Raw genomic sequence first — 21,632 nt, 5'->3', positions numbered from 1 at the left:
CTGCCCGTCATCTCCTACAAGAGCACAGGAAGTGAATTTCAGTTTCAGGAAGTGATGCAGATTATATAAAAGCAAGTCCACTCCATACACACACATAATAACACATCAAACTGCTTGGTTTTACACACACACACACACACACACACACAGTAAAAGTCAGGTAAAAGTTGAACGTCAGAACATCATCTGTCAGTTATAGTCAGTTCACAAATCACTTCACTCCTGTGAGACACACACACACACACACACACACACACACACGGCGCATCCGTTCTGCCTCTCTCTGCCTCCCCAACACCACATGCAAATTCTCTTTCCAAATAAACATGAATAATTTATGTCCCAAAAGAGATGTCAGCCGCTTAATTATAATTTCTAAACATTTATTTTGCCTTCTGCCTCTCTCTTACCCTCTCCACGCGAGCCGTTTCGGCCAAATCCTGGGCTAATCGCGGCCTTGAACATTTGCACTCATACTAAAGAGCTGCAGACCAGTGTGTCTTCACAGAACGCGTGCTGCTAATTTTAGCAAACTGGTTATGAGGCCAAGATATTTAAATGCAATGCAATAAATCTTGCACAGCTAAACAGAAAACTGAGACGTCGCATCAAACTTCTTTAAATCTTAAAAAAACCCAAAAAACTGTAAATACCCTTTGAAATACCTTTCATGCACCGATGAGTCATTCGTAATACATCCAGAAACTTGCTGGGAAAGTCAATAAGGTCAATTCTGGTTTTATCACCATGATATAATGATAGTTTTCAACCACAGACACAAATACTAGACTTATCCTTTTTATTTTAATTGATTATTATTATTATTACATTTATAACATCAATTAATATAATTGTTTTAAAATTAATACAAATAATAATAATAATAATAATAATAATAATAATAATAATAATAATAAGCTATTTTTTTGAAAGGTCGTACAATTTAGATTTTGTAATAATAAATCTGTATAACATATAATAATAATAATAATAATAAAAAATCTTATTTTGCTTGTCATTTCTATAGAATTTGAATATTTTACTGTAAAATAAATTGTAAAATAAAAAATAAATAAATAACATTACCCCTAATAACAACAACAATAATAATATTAATAATAATATAAAAATATATAAAAATTCAGTGGTTGTGTATTAAGTTAAATTAAATAATAATAAGAAGAAAAAGAATAATAATATCAAAATATGAAACTAAGTAATGCATGCACTGATAAATCATTCATATATAGTCCAGAAATATGTGCTGAAAAAAATCTAAAACAAATAAGATATTATTATTTTCTTCTAAAAACAAGAAACACTTCTGTTTTGGTGCGTTTCATAAAAAGGCCACCCCAGCATCCTCCAGCGGTATCCATGGCTACAACAGGTTACCGTGTGAACGGGATGAAGGGGAATTGATGAATTTGCATGACAGGCCGTGACTGGTCTCTATAGAGTCCATCGCGCATGAAAGCGCAGTGCAAGATCTGCGTCTCTCTTCAAAAGACTCGTCTGTTCCAGGTAAGCTGCCGCTGAACGCTTCGCCTGCTGCGCTTTCTTCAAGTAAGAGGATAAGAAGCAGCTCCTACCTCACTGGAGCTCTTCGTGTAGCAGTTTTTGTCCTGAATGAGTTGTTTCTGCAACTTAATTTCAATAAATGGTCTGGGAGCATAGTACATCAAGCCCTTATTTAAATGAAGCAAATCGTGCTTTTCATTATTATGAGCCATTTAAATTGCAGAATAAAGCCCTGGGCTGGACGCAGGACTCATAAAAGGTCTCATAAAGGTTGCTGGGCTTAATTTAGATCGCAGTGACCCACAAACCACAAACTTCTGCTGCTAAATGACAATTAACCAACCTTACATCATTTCTTATTATAAAACACCAGTCTTATTTTAGTGTCACAGAGATACTGTTAAAGTTTACTTATTGGTTTTGATTATATTTTCCATTTTTATTTTTACATTTTAGTAAATGTTTTTGTAATTAATCTGAATACTGGACTAAACTAGGTTCAAAACTAGATTGAACTGTTATTTATCAGTGCATAATCAGAATCAGAAAATGATGAAAAACAGACAGAAAAAAATATATAAATATTTAAATACAATATGAGCTATTAGCTATACTATTATTTTATATATATATATATGTATATATATATAGAGAGAGAGAAAGAGAGAGAGAGAGAGAGAGAGAGAGAGAGAGAGAGAGAGAGAGAGAGAGAGAGAGAGAGAGAGAGAGAGAGAGAGAGAGAGAGAGAGAGAGAGAGAGAGAGAGAGAGAGAGAGAGAGAGAGAGAGAGAGAGAGAGAGAGAGAGAGAGAGAGAGAGAGAGAGAGAGAGAGAGAGAGAGAGAGAGAGAGAGAGAGAGAGAGAGAGAGAGAGAGAGAGAGAGAGAGAGAGAGAGAGAGAGAGAGAGAGAGAGACAGAGAGACAGAGAGAGAGAGAGAGAGAGAGAGAGAGAGAGAGAGAGAGAGAGAGAGAGAGAGAGAGAGAGAGAGAGAGAGAGAGAGAGAGAGAGAGAGAGAGAGAGAGAGAGAGAGAGAGAGAGAGAGAGAGAGAGAGAGAGAGAGAGAGAGAGAGAGAGAGAGAGAGAGAGAGAGAGAGAGAGAGAGAGAGAGAGAGAGAGAGAGAGAGAGAGAGAGAGAGAGAGAGAGAGAGAGAGAGAGAGAGAGAGAGAGAGAGAGAGAGAGAGAGAGAGAGAGAGAGAGAGAGAGAGAGAGAGAGACAGAGAGAGAGAGAGAGAGACAGAGAGAGAGAGAGAGAGAGAGAGAGAGAGAGAGAGAGAGAGAGAGAGAGAGAGAGAGAGAGAGAGACAGAGAGAGAGAGAGAGACAGAGAGAGAGAGAGAGAGAGAGAGAGAGAGAGAGAGAGAGAGAGAGAGAGAGAGAGAGAGAGAGAGAGAGAGAGAGAGAGAGAGAGAGAGAGAGAGAGAGAGAGAGAGAGAGAGAGAGAGAGAGAGAGAGAGAGAGAGAGAGAGAGAGAGAGAGAGAGAGAGAGAGAGAGAGAGAGAGAGAGAGAGAGAGAGAGAGAGAGAGAGAGAGAGAGAGAGAGAGAGAGAGAGAGAGAGAGAGAGAGAGAGAGAGAGAGAGAGAGAGAGAGAGAGAGAGAGAGAGAGAGAGAGAGAGAGAGAGAGAGAGAGAGAGAGACAGAGAGAGAGAGAGAGAGAGAGAGAGAGAGAGAGAGAGAGAGAGAGAGAGAGAGAGAGAGAGAGAGAGAGAGAGAGAGAGAGAGAGAGAGAGAGAGAGAGAGAGAGACTATGTATTTTACTATTCTTTAATGCAGTTTTAGTTTTGTTTTAGTTGCTGATAATAAACTATAGAACACCTTTGAAAAAGCGGCGCATCTGTCACAGATCTATTCCTAATGATGTCATTACCGCATCTGCAAGCGGCAAAGATCCTCGTGAAGTTCTTCCAAAAGAGCCCACGCATGGCTTAACATGAAAGCGTGTGAGTGTGGTAAAGCAGCAGCGGGGGTCTTCGGAGAGCGAGGGGACTGATTTCAGAGAAGGAAAGTCGAGTTCGGCAGCAGAATAAATGAGATTAGTGCCATCGGGTTGACTGGGGATAAAATAAACTCTGAAAGCTGCCAGGGCTGGTCACACTGACGCAGGTTTGAGGACCAGCATCTCTGCTTCCTGCTGTTACAGGAAGTTCTGAAAGGGCTTTTCTAGTGCTGAACCTGAGAGAAAGACATGGGCGTCAGAACATCAGGTCTACAGAATATAATCAGCTTTAAAGTTTTCATTTATCAGCCCCCGAGGAAATGCATATAATTGCCAAGTGTTAATTAAAGATTGTGAGCGAATGACGGGCAGGGATGTTCACGCCGTTTGGGGCAGACATGTCAAAACACGCTGCTTTTGAATGCACACGCACCAGAGGAGCTCTTTCATGGGGATTTCATTAAATCGGTTCAAAAGAATGGCAAATTCTGGCATGTAGCAGACGAAGCCCTGAAAGGGGTGGTTTATGCACAAAATTCCCTGCAACAAAAAGATTTTGTGCTAACGATATAATTATGCGATGGAAACATATGTAATGCTAAATCAGCAATTTTTACGATCTTAAACTGTAGCATAAAATACACAGCAAAGACTAACTAGGAGACTACTAATGCAAATGAGTATAAATATCAAACAAGAGCTTACTGAAGTAAATCATTTCATCTCCTGTTTAATTCCAACCGTTACTCCTACTTCAGTGAATACTGAGTTTATAGTGACTCACTTATATTTTTTTATAGTTTATAAAACTATACTCACACTGTAAAGAAAATACGGTTGTCAATCACAAATACAGGACTGACAACTGTATTCTGCTGCTCTGTAAAAATGGCCAAACATTTAGAAAAACACCTCAGCAACACCTTAGCAACGTAATAATAAACACTGCTTTAGAACACCGGAGTAACATACTAACAAACATTTAGAACAACACCCCAGCAACAACTTAGTAACGTAATAATAAACACTGATTTTGAACACCGGAGTGACATACTAACGAACATTTAGAACAATCCAGCAATGCCATAGCAACGTACCAATTAAAACACACTAGCAACTAAATAACAAACAACCACTCCCAAGCAACAGCATAGCAACATATTAATAAGCAATCATGTAGAAAACTACAACATAGCAACATACTGACAAACATTTAGAACACCCCAGCAACACTATAGCAACATACTAACAAACAACCAATCAGAACACCCTAGCAACGCCTTAGCAACCACTCACAATACTCCAAAATCAAAGTGTTTAAGGATTTTTTTTTTTATTGCATATACTTCATAAAACATCTTAATTTGGCCAAAAGGTTGCATTTTAATAATTTTTTAATTTAGTGATATAAATTAAGGTGTTTACTGTGTTTTTAAACTGCCATTATAATCGCAAAGTACATTTTTTCATCCATTTACATATCTTGAAAGGCAAGTACAGCTTTAAATACTACTTTTTTAAAAAGCCGAACTTAGAGTTTGAGGACAATTTTGAAGTATTTTCTCCAGCACAGTTCTCTGTATGTGGTTTGTTTCTGAAGGTGAGAAGTCGTACGAACGTTTGAAGCGTTTGTTAATCCTGCCTCCACACGCAAGAGCATGTGTGACTCAACTAGATTAGACACGATAGAATTAATTCTCATTAACTTGAGCAATTATCAAACATGTCATGACTGCACTATAATGCTCTTACGCCGCCCTGGTGAACGGGATTACTCCACATATCCAAACACTTCCTTACGTGACTCTCTTCTCGGCACATACGGACATGATTTCAGTCGGTGCTTTCCCGGCCTCACACGTTTATATTAGGCCGGCAGAGACGTGTGTGAGTGTGTGTGAATGTGAGAGGTGTGTGAGGGTGTGAATAAAGCAGTGATGCTGTTTCATCTAATCAGGTGGTTCGGCTCTCCCGTGACTTCATGTGACGGTTGCATCCCATCTCAAAGACATCCAGCACACATTAGAAGTACTGGACATCACTTTCTGAGGATGCACGATTATTGTGCAACTTATATGTGATGCTTGAGATGACAAAACACGACAGTTTATGGCTGTTTCTTTAATGGGGAGGTAACTGTATTTAGAGAAGTTTAGATGTTATTGTCGTTGTATAGTAGCATTTGTATTATTTATTTTGGATTTGTTTTAAAATACCAATTTAGCTTAGTTTTTAGACAAATAAATATAATAATAATTACCTGTTCGCCTATTATGTAAAAATTATCAATATTGTATCGTAATGAGAAATCACTTCTTTATGTGACGTGACATCAATATCATGAATCATATCATATCAAGTTTTTTCCCACTATTTTACATATATAACATATTATTTTTAATAATAAATGGCAACAGCAACGGAAGTCTTTTATGAATGTACATCTATACATGTTTTTGTACAAACATCCTGCCGGTAACGAAGTAGAACGTTGATTAAATTCGTTTGTTAGACTGATTAAAACCCATCAGTTTTATTTATTTTACAATAAATGCATGATCTAAACATGTTTCTTTTTTTTACGTCCCATTAGTAACAGAATAGGACGTTAATTCATTACATAAACGTATTAGACTGAATTTATTAGACCGCATTTTTGCAAAAAAACAATTATTAATTAATTAAAAGGAAAATTCACCCAAAAATGACAATGTCAATCAAAAACCATGGGACTTTTTATTGTCAATATTAGACCCCACTTTAAATTTATAACAGATTTTGTTTAGGTGAACTGTTCCTTTTAGACAAAATGAGGTTCAAGGGTTGATGGAAAAAAGTAAAACACATTGGAAAAACATTAAATAATAGTAATAATTATACACAAAACTATTCGTTTGCTTGCATGTCCCATCTCTGATTAAAGAGAAAGTATTTTTCCCATCATAAATATTAGTCTTTACAATCCATCAGAAATATATAATGCCGTTCCTTGACCTTTGGCACGCTAGCTTCAGCGTATGACTATGGAGAAGATAATCTTAATCTCAAACACTATATAATCCAGACAGTATGTGAATGGAGCCGGTCGTCCGCTCTGTTAGCAGGTAGATAAGAAAAAGAGCATGCATATAACTGTCCAGGAAACTCTCGTCCTCCCGTAATCCTCTGCCGAGCACGAGTGAGAGGGTTTTGCAGACTTTGGTTGGGCATGTGTCCCACGAGCCCTCGACGGAAGAGGAGTAAGTGTGTGCGGCGTGAAACGATTCCCACAGTTGCTCTCAAAAGTCTTTAATTAACAGCACAGCTGCAGACGGGAATCACACGGCCAAAGATCTCAAATCACACCGATCACACTTCAACCGACTCCTTCGTTCATTTCTGCATTTGGGTGCTGTGGAGGTTCTTATGAAATGAAGGTTCGGAGGGATAGGTATATTTCTATTTTCTTTTCACTCTCTCTCTCTCTCTCTCTCTGTAGCTCCTGCTCAATTGAGCCCGTGAAAATGATCGGCACATAATCCCAAATCACAGCCCTACAGTATCTATTTCTGACATGCTTTTCCTTCAGTTCCAGCCTCTTTCTCTCTCTCTCTTCCTTTATGAAGCTAATATTAGCCAGCGCTGACAGACGTGAGCGCAGTACAATACAACCCACCATTCACGGCAGATTATAGCTGGCCATTCTCATGATAATTTCATCCACCGTCTGTGCAAGCTGCAAATATTTGCCTCTTTCTGCTTTATTTATTTATTTATTTTTTTTTTTTTTTTTTTTACAGCGTCTGCGCAAGACATTACCGGTCAGATCTGGGCATTTTAATATGAAAGATATGGAGGCCAATTTCAGCAACTGACAAAAAAAAATTAAGAAAGATAATTAGGATTTTTTTTCTCTCAGAATAGCATTTTTCTTTTGTATTTCTAACTTTTTTCCTCATTTCTTTTCTCACAATTGTTAGATATAAACTCGCTCATGCATGTTATGAAGTCAAATTCTGAGATTATAAATTTGTAAATTCAAAGTTTATATTTTAGTTAAATAAATATTACATTTAAATAAATTATTGTTTTATACTATTTCCATTCTATTTTATCTATAGCACAATTTTATAGCAACAAAAGTTTCTGGAGAATAAAATGTCAAAAGTCGGTTGAAATAATGTTACAGTGTAACACAAAATATGAATGCAAAAATTCTAACAACGTGCTTATTCTAATACATATAAAAATATATAAAAGAATAATTTTATTGGGTTTTAAATGAGTAACAAATCTAGGATATTGGCAAATATAGAAAAATTGTATTTGGGGTGAAAGTTTGTCTTTTATTGTGTCATAAATAGATTTTTGTTGTAAAAAAGCCTGACGATATTTTAGTGGGTAAATCTTGAAAATCAGGGAAAAGGGTGTGATTTAAATTCTTAGTCATTTAAATCAGTATTACACTTATTGTTTTACTGTTAAACCCTTTATCATCCTTGACCCATACATACATACGTACATATTATACATACGCATGTGGGGCTGTATTTTCTTTTTTTTTGATAACTGCCTTGAGATATTATTATGAATTCACTGACCTGTGCATGTGTGTGTGTGTGTGTGTGTGATTTACTCAATGTGAATCCATCACAAACCAAACGTCACATGGCTGTTCTCGTGCATGTGAGGTTTCCGTCAGGTTATGTCTCGTCTTTCCTAGACAGGAACTAGTTTGAAGAGGAACCCGCTGGCTACTGTCTCATAGAATAACAGCAGAGGTACTACAGCCAGGTGTGTGTGCGTGTCATTCTGTCTCTATCTGTTAAACACACGCGCGCACACATACACAGACTTTCCTGTCTATCTGTCTTCCGACAGCTCAGGGAAATGTTCTGAGAACGCATTAGTCAAGCTAACGAATGGACACGCGGCCTCCCTCGCCTCCATATTAATCTGTGTTTACCGTGCTAACGTCTCCTCTACAGGATGCCTGGCTCCAGGGTCTGGCACGCAATGAATCGTGAGTACCGTTGCCATGGGAGCAGGTTGCCATGGGACGGGCGGCGCATTAACGGATCGGCGTTTGACCCGCAGCTCAGAGGCCGCGTCCACCGGGAGACCAAATGGCTGGTTAACCCACTTGGCAGTTCTGAATCTCCAAAAGCAGGCCAGCAGACCAGACCAGACGAAACGAGACGGAGGGGAGGATGTACCGGGGACAGAGCGCTCCGCCGACTCATTATTAGGGCGAATGAGTTTGTGGAATTCTTCTAAACCAGATGACAGAATTAAACGGGAACAATCGCTAATTCTCTAAACGGTTGTTGTCAGACTCGGCATCACGCGGAGACAGTGACCTAGCCTTACTCGCGCTGTTTTTGTTTTTGAAACAAGCCTTTTCTGCTCACCAAGAGTACATTTATTGAATCGTATAAAAATATGAAATATTTTTGCAATTTAAAATAAATGTTTACTATGTGAATATACAGTAAAATTTTATTTATTTCTGTGATCAGAGATGAATTTTCAGCATCATTACTACAGTGTCTACAGCGTGGCATGATCCTTCAGAAATCATTCTAATATGCTGATATGCTCCTCAAGAAACACTGTCAATGTTGAAATTAATGTTGAATATTTGTATATAACTGCGATACTTAATTTTTTGCAGGATGCTTTAATTAAAAAACAGCTTTAGTTGAAATAGAAATATTGTGTCACATCAAATGCCTTTATCGATTCAATGCATCCTTGCTGAATAAACGTATTAATTTCTTTCAAAAATAATTCGAATGAAATCAGCGTCACTTAAGAGCAATATATTAGACGCTGAAAACAAGAATTGCCAGATAATTTGTATTGTTTAAGAACAACAACGCTGATTCATGTTCTGTATCAATTTTAATTTACTTTTAATTTATTTACTAGTAATAATTCATGACCGCATTTGCACTGAAATTGCTTATGTGCCAGTCACAGATATTGATCAAGTCATTTATGACAAATAATCCATTTCCCGAATCTTTAACAGCACTCGTGCTTCCCTCTCGAACCCTCAGGCTATTCCGGAGAGGCCATTAGTCTAGTAGAACTAAGCAAAGTGTTGACGGATCTCTCTCTGCCCTCAGTGATTTTACATCATCTTCAAATCAAGAAATCTCACAATCTCCCAAAACGGTTTGAATAAGCCGTTGCCGCGGCGCTCCTGCAGTAAATACATAAGCTGCAGGCATTAAAGATTCACAATGAAGTATCAGACAAACCGAACCAGCCATAAGCCAAATGCTCAATTCCCACCGCAATGCTCAGACTCTGGTGAATTTATAATATAAGAACAGGATCGGAGGAGAGAGATTTGAAAAGAAATAGCTGGAGGTCTGTTTGCCCTGTGGTGCCGGACAGGTATTTGTGTCAGTGTTTAGATTACAGTCGGCAGTAATACATAATGCCCTTATTCATTCGGCGCCTGGAGATGTTGAAAATGCATCTCATCTGCTTTCTTATTCCAGTCAGGGTGTAAACGCGCAGCTCTGAATGACTTGCTGGCCTTCCTCACATGTTTGTGCCTGCCAGGAGGAGAAAAATCACAAACCAGATCTGTCTCAGACTGAACCAAGATGAAATGGAGTGCAAACTGAGACTTCTACTGAAGCGTTCTGCTTCTCAGATGTTTCTCCTGAGAAAAAGACTCCAATAATCTTGTGACACGCCAAAAGACTTCACAGTAACTATATCACAATCTATGGAAAACTATGGATTTTAATTTCATTAAAATTTTTAAATAACATGGTTGTCAATACTTATATTCACAAACGAAAAAGCTGATGTAATTCTCAATGCTTTCTCTCTCTAGGAGCGGCCCAGCTCACTGTTTAAGTGTTTTGTCTGTTTTTTTTACCTTTGCACAACGCACATATTTATTATTGCAGAAATTTTGACCAGTTGAACCAAACAGGTGAAAAAAAATCCAACATAATCCAATATATATTTTATATATTTTATATATATTCAATATATATATATTTTTTTATATATATTTATATATTTATAAATTTATATATATTTTTAATATTTCCCAAATAAATGTATTTTATTTTTAAATGTAATAAAATCAAATAGCCTAAAATAAATATAAGGCTGCACTTAAGAGTTTAAAATGAAATTGAACAAAATGTATTATTCTTTAAAGATTATGCTGTAAAAAAAATTGTGTTGTTACTTTAAGAAGCACATAACACAGTATGATGTAATTTATTTATGTGTAATTTTTTTTAATTTAAAATGAAATTTTATTTTTGTCTGGCTGTATTGAAGAGCTTTGAGTTTCTGTATATCTGATGACAGCATTTAACAAAATTATACTGATCATTTGCACAGACATATAAAACATGCAGGGCTTCAGATTTCAGTTGCAGTCTTTTTGTCCATATCTCCATAATGAAAAATGCACAGACATACATTTGATGTATTCATCACAGTTTTGCCTTACAGACAGGAGCAACTCACCTAGATGTTTGCAACCACCTAGATGTGCCCTAGTAACCACTTATAAAACCCTGGCAGTAAGCACATACAAAAACCATTGGCATTTTCTTCTAGTTTCTTATATCGCTGCTGTATCTGTTGTATCTTTGACTGGGAGAGCGTCTGTAAAACCCCTGCATCTTCCTTTTGATCTTCTCGTTCCCTCTTAATATGTTCTCCATCTCTATGATTCTCACTTTTTCCATCCCTCGGTCTCTCAACAGATGGTGCACCATGTGGCGATGTGCCCATGTTGAGGTGGGCATCGGGGAAGGGACTGAGGTCGGCCGATGCAGCGGGCATGAGGGACCCGCCTGGCACACCGTATACTGCCTGCTGACCGCGAGTGAGGTGAGGTTAATAACTCATACCGGACTGGACAGGAATCAGGAAGTGCAACTACAAAAACAACTCCGTTTTCTGAAGTCTGGAGCACAAACGGTGCATGATGACGCACATCCTCAAGTTTAATACTTGGAGTTGTTTCAAAAAGCCCTTCTGAATTTAATTTCAATCATCAGAGCTAAAACTCCCTGCGAGTGAATATTAATATCTGCACTCTCGAGTCGGTTGTTTATGGGCTGTTATAAGTGCATTATTGTGAATTAAAGTAGCCGGCAGGAACTGTGGTAATCATGTTAGTGTGCTGAGATGAGTTTAAAAGTGTCACGCTGTCATCCAGCTGGACTGTGTTTTCTCCACACACTCATATACCACATAATTGACTTTTTTCCTTCACAGACTTTCTTACTTCCAAGCTTCGTGAATATTCTGTTTTACCCTCACAGTTTCTAAGTGAGGCTGGTTCATTCTCTAATTGACTCTGTGGTTTTTATTCTATATTCAGTTGTGATATCAACAGGTACCGCATTTTGTGTTTTAGATGTTCAGACCGTTTCTGATGTGCCAGTTTAATTTTCTGTGTCACTGTAATTCAGTCAGTGGCAGAGTCCTGATGAGTGAAAAACTGTGAAGCTAATAAAACAATGGAAGGGTTTGTTTGCAACCATTCAGAACACAAAAGTATTGTAACAGAGTGTTTTTAATGGTCAAACATAAACCATTATAAATGACTTTGTTTCCACTACATAGTAACTGCCTAGCAACACCCTGGAAACCACACACTACACCCTAGCATCATGGTTGCAATTTTTGCATGGACAAACAGCATTAACGTTGGCAAAATCTAGATATTTTTATAATTCACTCTGGTGCTACTACCTAGCAACACCCTGGAAACCACCATTTTTAAAATGTAGTTACTGCTACAATTCACTTTGGTGCCACCTAGCAATGCCCTGAAGGCCACTCACAACACACTAGCAACCACCTAGTAACACTCTGGAAACCCACACAATGTCATGGACTGGGCAAACAACATTATCAGTTTTGAAATCTAGTTATTTTGTTAATTCACACACCCAGAACACCCTGGTGCTCTCTCTATAAATTAACTTTGGCGCCACTAGTAACCACCTAGCAACACCCTGGAAACCACCCACTACAGCATCATGGTTGCAACTTTTGCATGGGCAAACACCATTAACATTTTAAAAAATCTAGCAACTGGAAATTACCCTACCAACCACCTAGTAGCACCCTGGAAACCCTCACAACGCCCTAACATCATGGTTGTGTCATATACCATTAACTATGTTTTAAAACCCAGTTATTTTGGCAATTCATGCTGGTGTGTCAGTACATAGCAATCACCCAGCAACATCCTGGAAATTACCCAGCACTTATAACCACTTATACCACCCTAGTGTTATCTTCATTATTTAACTTTTGTGTGAGTACAAAGGAACTACCTAGCAACCCCCTTGAAACACCCTAAATAGCCTAGCAACCCCCTGGAAAACCACTTACAGCACCCTAATATTATCTTAATGAATTAACTTTAGTGTAAGTACAAAGGAACCACCTAGCAACCCCCTGGAAACCACCTGGAACCACCTAGCAACCCCCTTGAAACCACCTGGAACAGCCTAGCAACACCCTCGAAACCACTTTCTATAGTAAACACCATGGGCACTATTAACACTTTTTAGTATTATCAAAATCTAGTTATTATCGCACCACAACAGACGCAGAAATAACACACCTCACCCATAATTCACACATCATTTTGATACACAAGAGTCCCTGCGGTCCGGTCACCACAACAACAGATGACAAACACATAATGCAGCATCTTCGAGGGAAGCTTTCCCTGCTGCTTCTGCCATTTCTTCATTATGTTAACCAACTGGACGTCACTCACCTTCTCCTGATATTGCCTGCGCGAGGAGTCCAGAGACTGGATGAGCGCCGTGGCGTGGCCGACAAACATGGCATAGCAGGTCGCACCCACGATCATGCTGAGGATGGTCAGCCACACGTCTGTCATGCCGACAGGTGGGTACATGCCATATCCAATACACAGCATGTGGCTCATGGCCTTGAAGAGAGCGTAAGAATACTGCTGACCCCACGTGTCGTTCTAAAAGGAGAGAGAGACAGAATGAGAGTTTACATTTACCAGAGAAACAAACTACAACTTTTACTGATATAGCTTAATATTTATAATACCTTTACAATGACTTTAATTCAAATTATAATATGTAGAATGTTTTTTTTTCTCCATTTGACTAATTTCAAAATACTTCTCGTCTCAGAACAAGGGAGTTAACAAACTTTAACAAACTGAAACTGTAAGTAAAATCCATTAATAAAAATTATTACTTGAAATAAAATAATTTACTGACAAAAAAACAAACTAATAAAATAAATTAATACACAAAAGAACAAAATAAAAACTATATAGACACACAAAAAAACGCTACTAAAATTTACAAAAACACAACAAAATTGACAAAACGTAAAAAAATTTAAAACTGATTAAAAATATAAATAATGCTTGATGACTACTTACCATTAATAAATTCATTTTAGTCAACCATTTTAAATATTTTAATGTATTTAATAATCTGATCCAATTTTAATATAAAATGTTACAGAAATCATGTTTTAGAATCTCTGTCCAAATTTACCGAGTGCTACTATATGCTACTATATTCATACTATATATACTATATTATTTGAATGCATAAATTAAGATATACTTCAAATATCAAGGCCGAAACATATTACGGTGCATGAAGTTCAAACACTTGCAATGACTGCATGAATATGAATCCAGATTGACTCCTGAGAGTTTGTGGTGGCGGAAAACACTGCGACAGGAAATGAAAATACGACCGAATGAGGCCGAAAAAGAAAAATCCGAGCTGGAGAAAAGTGGGTCAGCTATTTAGAAAGATGTGAAATTTCTGCGTCTCTCTAAAATAGTGAATAAATTGCCCTTGTCCTGTGGACATGTGCGAGAGTCCGTAAGGAATCAATATTGGCTCCGTCTGAGGTGACATGTCCAGATTGCTTTCAGACTCATTTCTGTAGAGGCTCAATCCTGAGAGAGCGACAGCTTATTACAGCTCTCAAAAAAGAGGAAAAGATCATACCGCTTCATAATGACAGCCCCGTCACTGGAATAGCTGGATCTAACAACCTAAAGGAGCTGCGGGCGTCAAAAGTGAATTTGAAAAGATACAGCGTGGCCCTATTTGACTTTAACACACGAGTATGTATTTAAATATTGAGAAAATCATCACCTGAACTTCAGTGTACTCTTACGTAATAACAGTTAATGCAACACCTAGCATGAACTAACAATGAACGTGTTATTTTTTTACACCATTTATCAACCCTGTTAGCATTTGTAAAGATACAATGGTCCATTGCCTGTTCGTGTTAATTCACACTACATTCAAGGAAATGCTCTCTCAAAAAACGAAACGAAACGATATTTCCTGAAAATGTGCTCATTCTCAGGCCATCCAAGACGAAAACATCAGATTTGGTCCATCTATTAACTTCTTGTGAAAAGCTGTTTGTAAAAGCAAATCTATCATAAGATCTAATGAACTTATGAGTTAAATATGGGCCTATAAATCCATAATAACACTTCCTCCAGTGAAAAAGTCCATCCTGTGTTGTCCTCTCACATCAAAATCCAAAAACATGTTGGTTTCAAACTGTTTTTGATGTAGATTTCTCACCTAATTCAAACAAGACAGGGAAAGAATTATTCGGGTTTATGGAATGATATTTTGGCTGATTAAATCAACTTAAATTATGGATTTTCTTCTTTTAAACGTGCAGCTTTTCACTTCACAAGATGTTAACTGATGGACAGGAGTGGTGTGGATTGCTTGAGTATTATTGTGTGATGTGTTATTTGGACTCTCATTCTGACGGCACCCATTCACTGAGAAAGTGATGCAACCTTTCTCAAAATCCGACGAAGAAATAAACTCATCTACATCTCGGATGACCTGAGGGTGAAGACGGTTGAACTTTTCCCGCAACTAATAATAACAAAGGCATTTGCAAAATTGTAGAAATACATTCGTTTATGTGGAAATTAACATTATTGAAGTATTTTCATTGTTTATGTGAACCAATATAAACCCATTGTAACGTGTGACCTATAAAACAAAGGTGTTTTTCACCGCCTGAGTGATTTTAAACTCTGGTGACATCAAAAAAATTATGGTAAGTGGCTCAAAATACTAAACAGAGCAAATCAAGCAAGCTTTTTTATGATAATCTCACAGTTTGTGTGGGCCTGCGGTGCATTTGTTGTCTGTGCGCCTCCCTGCTGACTAATAACGCGCTTGTTTGAATCTGATCTCTGGCTTTATGTTATCGTAGGAGCGGGACAATCACGGACCACCAATTACCCCTCAGGGAAGCTGTCGAGCCGCCGCAGGCCTCATCGATAAACCGTGGCGGATCCTGAGAGGACTTTTGCCAATCTCGCTCTCATCGGGATGATTCAGGGTCACAGCTCGGGTTGTGGCATTCAGCTAGGGAAACTAAATCTCATGGGCATCAAGAACAAGACTGTCCTCTCTCTCTGGACGCTGGGGACTCAGTGGCTGCATGTCCCCTTGACTAAAAACAGGAGGAAATTAAAGCCCAGCTCACCAGAGCCTTGTCAATACTAGACGGATATCGAATTAAGGCTGTAGAAAAACCACAATCTGTGAAACGTCGCCCCATTAACTCAGTCGCCTTACGTAAGAAAACAGTTTACTGCAGAAATACAGTAAGTGCTCACTTATGAGTCATTTGACATAATGGAAATGCATATATCACAATACAGCACATAATAATAATAATAAAAAACTAATGGTATATAATAATAATAACAACTATAAAATAATTTAAAAAATAATAATAATCTTTATATACATTATCTATGTAATATATTATATATACAATGTATTATAAAATATATAAACTGTAAAAAAAAGTAACTTTAAATTGTCTAATGATTGGCAGCTATGTCTGAAAACAAAAACTGTAAAGTTACAGTAAAATATTGCAAAATGAAAAAATCTGTAAAATATTTTTTTCTGTAAAACCTTGAGTGAAGGTTTCTGTAAAATTATTGTTTTGGAACTTTATTTCAATTATTTTACTGTAACTGTATTTTGCATTGTATTTTTTGTTTGGCAGAAAATAAAGTAACATATACTGTGTATATATATTATAATTAATAACCTGCCTAAAATGCGCATACTCTGAGGTAAAGAGGTCCTGATCGGAGAAGAGACAGACTTACCACCATCTTGTTCTTGGACACCCAGCAGTCGGCGGGGAAATCCTGCAGCATGGGCACCAGGAACTGCAGGCATCCGTCCCAGTGACAGAGCAGCAGCATCATTCCAATCAAGTTGACGATTCGCACCATTGCGCTGGCCAGGTCGTAGGTCATATGAAAAATCTGAACAGGGACAGAAGCACAGACAGGACGTGTTGGACACAAGCCGTCACACACTGGTCAATATGAATGTCACTGACATTTGAAACAGGGCAGAGTGTCAAAGAGTATACCTTACAATATGAGATATCTGAAACCTGGAAATGCTGATTTAAACGCTCCGATATATTGTACATTTTAGAATGTTTCGAAAATTTCGAATCATCACAATTCGGAATGCTCAAGAGCACAAAAGAACCGTTTCCAGTCTCTTCCTTTGCATTAAAATAGAATGTTGAATCGCCAATAGAATGAAGACTCCCACCGTTATGGAGCACAGTCTACAACTGCTCAAGCTTGAGTGTGTGTGTGTGTGTGTGTGTGTGTGCGTGTGTGAGACTTAGAAACACAGCTACTTTCTGAATCACTAACAAGTTAAATAATTGAAAACAGGACAGAACAAGCCCAGACTCCTTCCGCTCTGCCATGAGTGACAGAGAGAGAGAGAGAGAGAGAGAGAGAGAGAGAGATGAAGAAAGTGAATGGCTAATCCTAATGTTAAGTATCCTCTCGAGAAGCCGCCGGTCAGTTGGGTGTTAATGGCCTCTACAATTGAAAGCTACTTAATGTGAGTGAAGTCACAGCATGCACTGTTAACAGCACCGGTGCTTATTAAAAACCACTCGAGTTGCTTTTAAAAGCTTATGTGAGAGGAATATGCTCACATGACGCTATATTGTTATTGAGTGACGAGAAAAGCCCTGTAAATCAGTCTCTCTCTCTCTCGTCCACGGTCAGACAGTGATTATTGCTCGTATGTTTGTCTTTAATAACTCTTTCCTCTGCTTGGACAGTGTAATGACAAACAGAACATTACGTAGTTTTGGCTCGTTCTGAGCAAAGAGAAACAGCATGAGCTCGGATTAAATAATTGGCTCTCTGTAACATTAACTAGCTTTAAAAGCGGCTGAATTAATCATGCAGCGATGTGTAAAAGTCACCCTCATTACTGACTGCTGTATCATCACAGACAGTCAGAGAGAGAGAGAGAGAGAGACGAGATAAAAAGAGAAAGACATTTCAGATTCAAGCGATAATACAAAGTATTGCAGCATATGAATGAGCTATTCGTTTAAATGGTTTAGTTTCGGGGGTCAGTGATGAAGCAGGAAAACCGAGATAATGAAAAGTCATACAAATCTAGTTCAAGTTACAAGTTCTTAGAAACACAACTGCTGTGTTTGGTATTTGGGCTTTCTTCGCAAAAACACATAACCTTTTTAAATCGTGTTTTTTCATTGTGAATTCAAATAATATCAATCAAACTGCAGTTGTCTACGTTAAAAAAAAGCTAGCTATCATAATAAAACACAATAAAAACATGCTAACATAATAAAAAAACATGTATATATTAATATTGATGTTAATTATTAAAATGAACAAAACTACTACTAAATAATCATATATTATTGATGACGATGATAACAATAATATATTTAATATATTATCATTAATAGTATTAGTAGTAAAACAATAACATAATACTTCAGCATCAGCATCATCATAATCATTGTAGTAATAATTATTATTTGTCTGAATATAATGAAAATTTATATTACTAATTATGATGATGATGGTTGCTATCATTTTTTGATTTTTTTAAAAATTGATTTATTTTAAAAAAATTTTGGGTGTGGGGGAGGGGGTGATGTTAAGCATGTTTGTATTTATTTATTTCTCTATCAAAAAATGAATAGATCCATTCTCTTTGCCTTCTTTCCATAGACCTCTATTACTTTTTGGCTGGCCAAACAATATTTTCTATTCCTCATCCCTCACAGAAAGACTGTTTGCATTGTTCAGATAAATATCATTTACTTTTTTTGATTTTGCTGCTTGATTTTGATTTTGACATACTCTATAATCCCAGGTAGTCAGCTCACTAGGGTTTTGAACACAGCCGAAGGACTGTTTGCTCTCTCTCCCGTCTTTCTACGTACTTGGACTCTAATAAATTAGCATGGTGAAATGGAAACAGACTGGAGCGCAATTAAAATGAGAAGTGCTCTGGGTAGATTGTGGAAATCCTCTCTAATATGGGCTTATTATAAAGTCATTATTGAAAATAGGGGGAATGAAGACTAATGTGTCTTGTCTGAACGGCAAGGGACGAACCTATGAACGTATAAATCACCAAAACTACTTTTGACCATCTCTCTCTCTCTCTCTCTCTCTCTCTCCCACAGAGTGATGGCCGATCGGCCGCTATGACTCTAATTGACACGAGACATGTTAACGATGAGAGCTGATTGACGAAATGAGAGACAAACAGAAAGATTTAGATCTAGCAGAACGGAGCACAACCTGATGAGTGATGGGAAAATGAATCAATGAAAAACGAATTGGTGAAGCGGGACAGAAAATTGGGCAGAATTATCAAAGGAGACATCAGGTTCCCAGTTAATCTGAAGATTCAGAAGAGAAGACTTTACAATAGAGCACACTTGCTTTTTAAACAACACTTGCAATGAAAAAAACAGAGAGAACGTTATCATAAAATTTCTTAGAAGTGCTTCTGTTGTAAAACTGAGCGTCGATCCGTCAGTATGTTTATGTCCAGAGCAGTGAATGAAAGACCGGACAACAGTAGTCACTGATGAAGGAGCTTTCTCTGAGAAATACTGTCATGCTGTGAGCTAAATCACAACACCATGCTCGCAGCCTAACACTACATCAAGTGTTTCGGAGCATCAGCAGACCTAAACACACTTACCAGAGGTGATAAACATCCAAACTAAGCCTAAAAGAATAATACAGGAAAATAGAAATAATAATATTCATCGACTGAAGGCTATTTCATCTACTATAAAAAATGCATTACTTTTATTTAAAAACAAATAAAAGAAAAATAAAGTAAATAAATTAATAATTAACTAATTTTTTAAAATATATTGATGGCACGTCACATATTATTTAAAAAATAAATGGAATCTTTTATTATTATTTCTATTTTATTGATAATTATGATGATGATGCAGTATTACCCATCTGCAGTTATTTCATTTACTATTTAAAAATGAATAAAATACGTTAAAATTATTTTAAATACATAAATAGCACATCGGCCACTATTTAAAAAAAAAAATCTAATAAAAACAAACATACAAACAAATAAATAAATATCCCTAATAAAGGTGATAAATAGCTAAATAATAATAATGATGACAATATTCATCCATTGGCATAATTTTCACAAAAAACATTTGGGTATGTATAGAATGGCACACCTACTATTAAAAAAATGGAATTTTTTAAATGCATAATTACATTTATTTAAATATATAAATAAATATTTAAATAAATAACCAAAACGTTCATGTTTAGAATGGCAACCAACTATTTAAAAAAATGCAATTAATTCAAATGTTTATGTTTTATGCTATACTAAAAATGAAAAAAATACATTAAAATAAAACAAACCAAAAAATATATATTATTATAATACTATTAAGGAACGTGTTTTTCTTGACTAATTAACATGAAACTAAACATAAATGTAATGAGTCACAGTATTCTACTCTTTGAAACGCATATTAACCAAACACAGTTGAACCATTCAATGAAATACTGAAATATTCAAATATTCAGGACCGGAGAGAAGTCTCTTAAAAAATTATTATGGGGATGATACGGTCTTTCACACATGGTGTCCACATATTTCACATGTGACTGGCCATGCATATTCAATTTGCATACTGTGTACAGCAAACAAACTGAATCTTAGAAGAAATGAATCAGTAGTATAGTAGTATGCCTTAGTTTAATTCTTTATTTACATGGTTTTAGAGCCCACCCGCTGTGTGAATATTTATATTACACAAGTCACATTTGCACATTGGCCTTTTATGTTGCCAAACCGTCTTACATCCCTTAATACGCTGTTAAACCCAGTTTCTACCTCCTCCTGCAGACTTTATCTCAACCTATGTGTCAAGGTGCGACGCCAAACCAGCCTCGAATGACTCTATTTGAGTTTTTGCACTGCAGAGCAAACTCTGTGCCATATTGAACGCTATGCTTTCCATCCCGAACATCCAATCGCAGCGACACGAGCCATAAATCAGAACAATCCCAGATGCCGATATTAATAGAGAAGGACTCCCTGCCTTGGCTCAATAAACAAACACAGATGGTCTGGCTGCCGAAGCTCCACAACGCCTTCGAAACGATTCCTCGCGCAAACCCGGGCCATTGAGAAGCACTCAGAGGCATTCGGTTCACGCAGAGAGAGCGCTTAAGCTTCGTCGTTTGCATAATACGTGCCGAGAGGGGCTGCTTTAGCTCTTAAAAACATCCTCTCCATTAAAACTCCCAGCGATGGCCCCTAAAGGCCCCTGGACACTGAAAGCCAGGTTTGTTTGGACTACCGTGTCAGCGAGAGCATCTGCTGATCGCAGGAGTGACTCATTAAGTCTTCGTATGAGTTTGATTTAATGACACCGCATTGACTCACAGGAAGGTGGAGATCAGCATCTTCCAAACTTTTGAGAAGACGATGCATTTAATTGGGAGACTTCTAGAATGAGGGAGTTAGCTTTGCTTTTTTCAATTAAAGTTTTGTGTTGGCAAGATGTCAATATTACTACTGTATAAATAATAAATAAAAAGGAATTAATTCAAATGTTTAATATTACTATTACTCACCTACTACTTAAGTAAAATGCATTAAAGTTCAAACTAACAAATAAATACCGTGAATAGTATGCTGTTTGCATACTGGGATTGTGTGCAATTTTGTAATTGATTTTTAATCATGTTTTTCTTGACTGATTAACATGCAATTAATGCATATAATGATACATAATA

General features: G+C 37.1%; 1 protein-coding gene across 1 annotated transcript in view; it reads right to left on the bottom strand.

Annotated features, from left to right (window-relative positions):
* Window positions 1-21,632, bottom strand: part of hcn4 (hyperpolarization activated cyclic nucleotide-gated potassium channel 4) — a 67,207-nt gene that overhangs the window by 20,472 nt on the left and 25,103 nt on the right. The window contains exons 3-4 of the mRNA XM_043264031.1: window positions 16,629-16,790; window positions 13,224-13,442 (exon numbers count right to left, since the gene is read on the bottom strand). Coding sequence (XP_043119966.1) covers window positions 13,224-13,442; window positions 16,629-16,790 — 381 coding nt within the window. The remainder of the gene's footprint in view (window positions 1-13,223; window positions 13,443-16,628; window positions 16,791-21,632) is intronic.

The sequence above is a fragment of the Puntigrus tetrazona genome, chromosome 18 (genome assembly GCF_018831695.1).
Source record: "Puntigrus tetrazona isolate hp1 chromosome 18, ASM1883169v1, whole genome shotgun sequence".
Taxonomy (NCBI): domain Eukaryota; kingdom Metazoa; phylum Chordata; class Actinopteri; order Cypriniformes; family Cyprinidae; genus Puntigrus; species Puntigrus tetrazona.
Note: the sequence above shows the minus strand (reverse complement) of the source record. Positions and strands in the feature narration are given on the sequence as shown.